The sequence below is a fragment of the Pleuronectes platessa genome, chromosome 23, assembly GCF_947347685.1.
Source record: "Pleuronectes platessa chromosome 23, fPlePla1.1, whole genome shotgun sequence".
NCBI classification, from domain to species: domain Eukaryota; kingdom Metazoa; phylum Chordata; class Actinopteri; order Pleuronectiformes; family Pleuronectidae; genus Pleuronectes; species Pleuronectes platessa.
The window spans coordinates 250,001-253,900 of record NC_070648.1 but is presented as its reverse complement, the minus strand read 5'-3'; the positions used below and the strand labels follow the sequence as shown (position 1 = coordinate 253,900).

At 49.9% G+C, this 3,900-nt stretch overlaps 1 protein-coding gene across 1 annotated transcript in view; it reads left to right on the top strand.

Moving 5' to 3' along the window:
- The first annotated feature begins 3,895 nt into the window (after positions 1–3,895).
- The window catches only part of nppcl2 (natriuretic peptide C-like 2), a 721-nt gene continuing 716 nt past the window's right edge, over positions 3,896–3,900 (top strand). Inside the window, exon 1 of the mRNA XM_053416591.1 lies at positions 3,896–3,900. This exon is cut by the window's right edge and continues 97 nt beyond it. Coding sequence (XP_053272566.1) covers positions 3,899–3,900 — 2 coding nt within the window. The 5' untranslated portion in view covers positions 3,896–3,898.

The following is a 3,900-nucleotide window of genomic DNA, read 5'->3' as shown; positions in this document are numbered from 1 at the left end:
CAGGGACCAGCTAGGGTCAGGGTTCATCAGAGTACCTGTTCAAGGTTTCATAGACCAGTTAAACCAGTGGATCCTGAAACCTGATCAGGGACCAGCTAGGGTCAGGGTTCATCAGAGTACCTGTTCAAGGTTTCATAGACCAGTTAAACCAGTGGATCCTGAAACCTGATCAGGGACCAGCTAGGGTCAGGGTTCATCAGAGTACCTGTTCAAGGTTTCATAGACCAGTTAAACCAGTGGATCCTGAAACCTGATCAGGGACCAGCTAGGGTCAGGGTTCATCAGAGTACCTGTTCAAGGTTTCATAGACCAGTTAAACCAGTGGAACCTGAAACCTGATCAGGGACCAGCTAGGGTCAGGGTTCATCAGAGTACCTGTTCAAGGTTTCATAGACCAGTTAAACCAGTGGATCCTGAAACCTGATCAGGGACCAGCTAGGGTCAGGGTTCATCAGAGTACCTGTTCAAGGTTTCATAGACCAGTTAAACCAGTGGATCCTGAAACCTGATCATGGACCAGCTAGGGTCAGGGTTCATCAGAGTACCTGTTCAAGGTTTCATAGACCAGTTAAACCAGTGGATCCTGAAACCAGATCAGGGACCAGCTAGGGTCAGGGTTCATCAGAGTACCTGTTCAAGGTTTCATAGACCAGTTAAACCAGTGGAACCTGAAACCTGATCAGGGACCAGCTAGGGTCAGGGTTCATCAGAGTACCTGTTCAAGGTTTCATAGACCAGTTAAACCAGTGGATCCTGAAACCTGATCAGGGACCAGCTAGGGTCAGGGTTCATCAGAGTACCTGTTCAAGGTTTCATAGACCAGTTAAACCAGTGGATCCTGAAACCTGATCAGGGACCAGCTAGGGTCAGGGTTCATCAGAGTACCTGTTCAAGGTTTCATAGACCAGTTAAACCAGTGGATCCTGAAACCTGATCAGGGACCAGCTAGGGTCAGGGTTCATCAGAGTACCTGTTCAAGGTTTCATAGACCAGTTAAACCAGTGGATCCTGAAAACCTGATCAGGGACCAGCTAGGGTCAGGGTTCATCAGAGTACCTGTTCAAGGTTTCATAGACCAGTTAAACCAGTGGAACCTGAAACCTGATCAGGGACCAGCTAGGGTCAGGGTTCATCAGAGTACCTGTTCAAGGTTTCATAGACCAGTTAAACCAGTGGAACCTGAAACCTGATCAGGGACCAGCTAGGGTCAGGGTTCATCAGAGTACCTGTTCAAGGTTTCATAGACCAGTTAAACCAGTGGAACCTGGAACCTGATCCGGGTCCCGGGTGTTCCCTGGAGAACTCCTGGAACATCTCCCAGGACACAGGAAACCGTTCAAGGACCTGGAACCTTTGTGGTTCTCCTCTCGTGTGAGGATGTGGGTCCAGGGGTTGGCAGAATGTGTGTCTGTGTGTGGGGGGGGACAGGACTTTTTATGTGCGTCACTACACACACACACACACACAATCACACACAAAGGATAACAACGTGTGTTGTTGTGATCAGTGACCTCTTTCTCTGTAATAAGGTGATTGATGAGCTATTATCTGTGTGAGTGTGTGTGTGTGTGTGTGTGTGTGTGTGTGTGTGTGTGTGAGTCTGTTTTATGTGCATGGTCGATGACGTTGGAGCTGAATGGGGGGCGGGGTTTGTCTCACTGGGACAAAGACGATGGGGGGTCATTAAACACACACACACACACACACACACACACACACACACACACTCACACACACCTTTCCTTTGGACCATGTGAACGTCTGTGGCCCCGCCCCCTTCCACAGGAAATAGTTGCCATCGACGACCCTGTCGCTGCGGCGACGGTTTACAAGGAGGTTGGACGACAGAGGTCAAAGGTCACGAGGAGAGAGAGTTCAGTACAGTAGGAACCCTGAGCTCTGATTGGCTGGAACATCAGGAAGATGAAGGTCTGAGCTCAAGGTGCGTTCATCTGCAGGTAACCATAGCAACAGGTCGACGTTGTACCTGGAGGCCCCGGGGCCCAGTGGCTCCTGCTGGTCCCAGTGGCTCCTGCTGGTCCCAGTGGCTCCTGCTGGTCCCAGTGGCTCCTGCTGGTCCCAGTGGCTCCTGCTGGTTCCAGTGGCTCCTGCTGGTCCCAGTGGCTCCTGCTGGTTCCAGTGGCTCCTGCTGGTTCCAGTGGCTCCTGCTGGTCCCAGTGGCTCCTGCTGGTTCCTGCTGGTCCCAGTGGCTCCTGCTGGTCCCTGCTGGTCCCAGTGGCTCCTGCTGGTCCCAGTGGCTCCTGCTGGTTCCTGCTGGTCCCTGTGGCTCCTGCTGGTCCCTGCTGGTCCCAGTGGCTCCTGCTGGTCCCAGTGGCTCCTGCTGGTCCCTGCTGGTCCCTGTGGCTCCTGCTGGTCCCTGCTGGTCCCAGTGGCTCCTGCTGGTTCCTGCTGGTCCCAGTGGCTCCTGCTGGTCCCAGTGGCTCCTGCTGGTTCCTGCTGGTCCCTGCTGGTCCCTGCTGGTGTCTGCTGGTCCCTGCTGGTCCCTGCTGGTCCCTGCTGCTTCCTGTTGGTTCCTGTTGGTCCCTGCTGGTTCCTGCTGGTCCGTGCAGGTTCCTGCTGGTCCCTGCTGGTCCCAGCTGCTTCCTTCTGGTTCCTGCTGGTCCCTGCTGGTCCCTGCTGCTTCCTGCTGGTTCCTGCTGGTCCCAGTGGCTCCTGCTGGTCCCTGCTGGTCCCAGTGGCTCCTGCTGGTTCCTGCTGGTCCCTGCTGGTCCCTGCTGGTCCCTGCTGCTTCCTGCTGGTCCCTGCTGGTCCCTGCTGGTCCCTGCTGGTTCCTACTGGTTCCTGCTGGTCCCTGCTGGTCCCTGCTGCTTCCTTCTGGTCCCTGCTGGTCCCTGCTGGTCCCTGCTGGTTCCTACTGGTTCCTGCTGGTCCCTGGAACCTCTTCCTCCTCAGCGCCATGTGGAGCCTCGTCACGTTTCTTCCTCAACAGACGTTTGATTTGTGAATGAACACTTTCTCTGGGTCTATTGTTTTACTTGGAGAGAATCGTGGCCCCTGATTGGTCGATATTTTGCCTTTTGGCTTCACATGTGCGTGTGTGAGTGGCTGAGGCCGTCGTCGGGGGGACAACAGTAAGAATGTGTGACATCACAGCCCGGTGGTATTTAAGCGGGGGTGTGCAGGTCCAGAGCAGACGCGTCCTCACACAGGACAGAACCAACCGATCACCTGACACCAGCGACCCATCGCTCTGACCTGAGATCTGATCACGTGACCGAGCGACGAGCAGCAGGAACTCTGGAATCTGCTGTGATCTTCATTTTGGATTTTTATCTTAATCTGGATTTTTGTTGGAATATTTCTTCTCCTTCTTTCTGACTCAGTAAGTTCTGTTCGTTCTGATCACAGATCCATAAAGTTTGGTTGTATTGAACTGGTTCAGAAACTGAACAAATTCAAATGAATCTGATATAATTCAATAATTACCAAAATATCTAAATATAATCTATACAAAAAAATCATATCTAATAATCTCATCTCATTTAATCTAATATTAAAAAAAAACTTACATAATTTATTAAATTAAATTCAGCAAATCTAGTTGTTAACGAGTGATGCGTTTAATTATGAATAATAAAAAACATCATGAAATGAAATTTAATAAATGAAAATTAGAATAAGAATTAGAATAGAATAAGAATTAAATCAGATTTGATCCAAATTAATATTTGTACTATGATCTAATCCCGATGTTTGTTTGGATGTTATTATTCTATTATAAGGGTTAGGGTAACCCAATCAGATGTAATGTAATCTATTTTAATCTAATGTCATGGTTCTAATGATGATTATTGATTGATCTCCATGTGTTTCTTTTGATGTCTGTGTTTTTATATAATTTGTTTCATCTTTTCATTTTTTGTTCCTCCAATCAGAGAT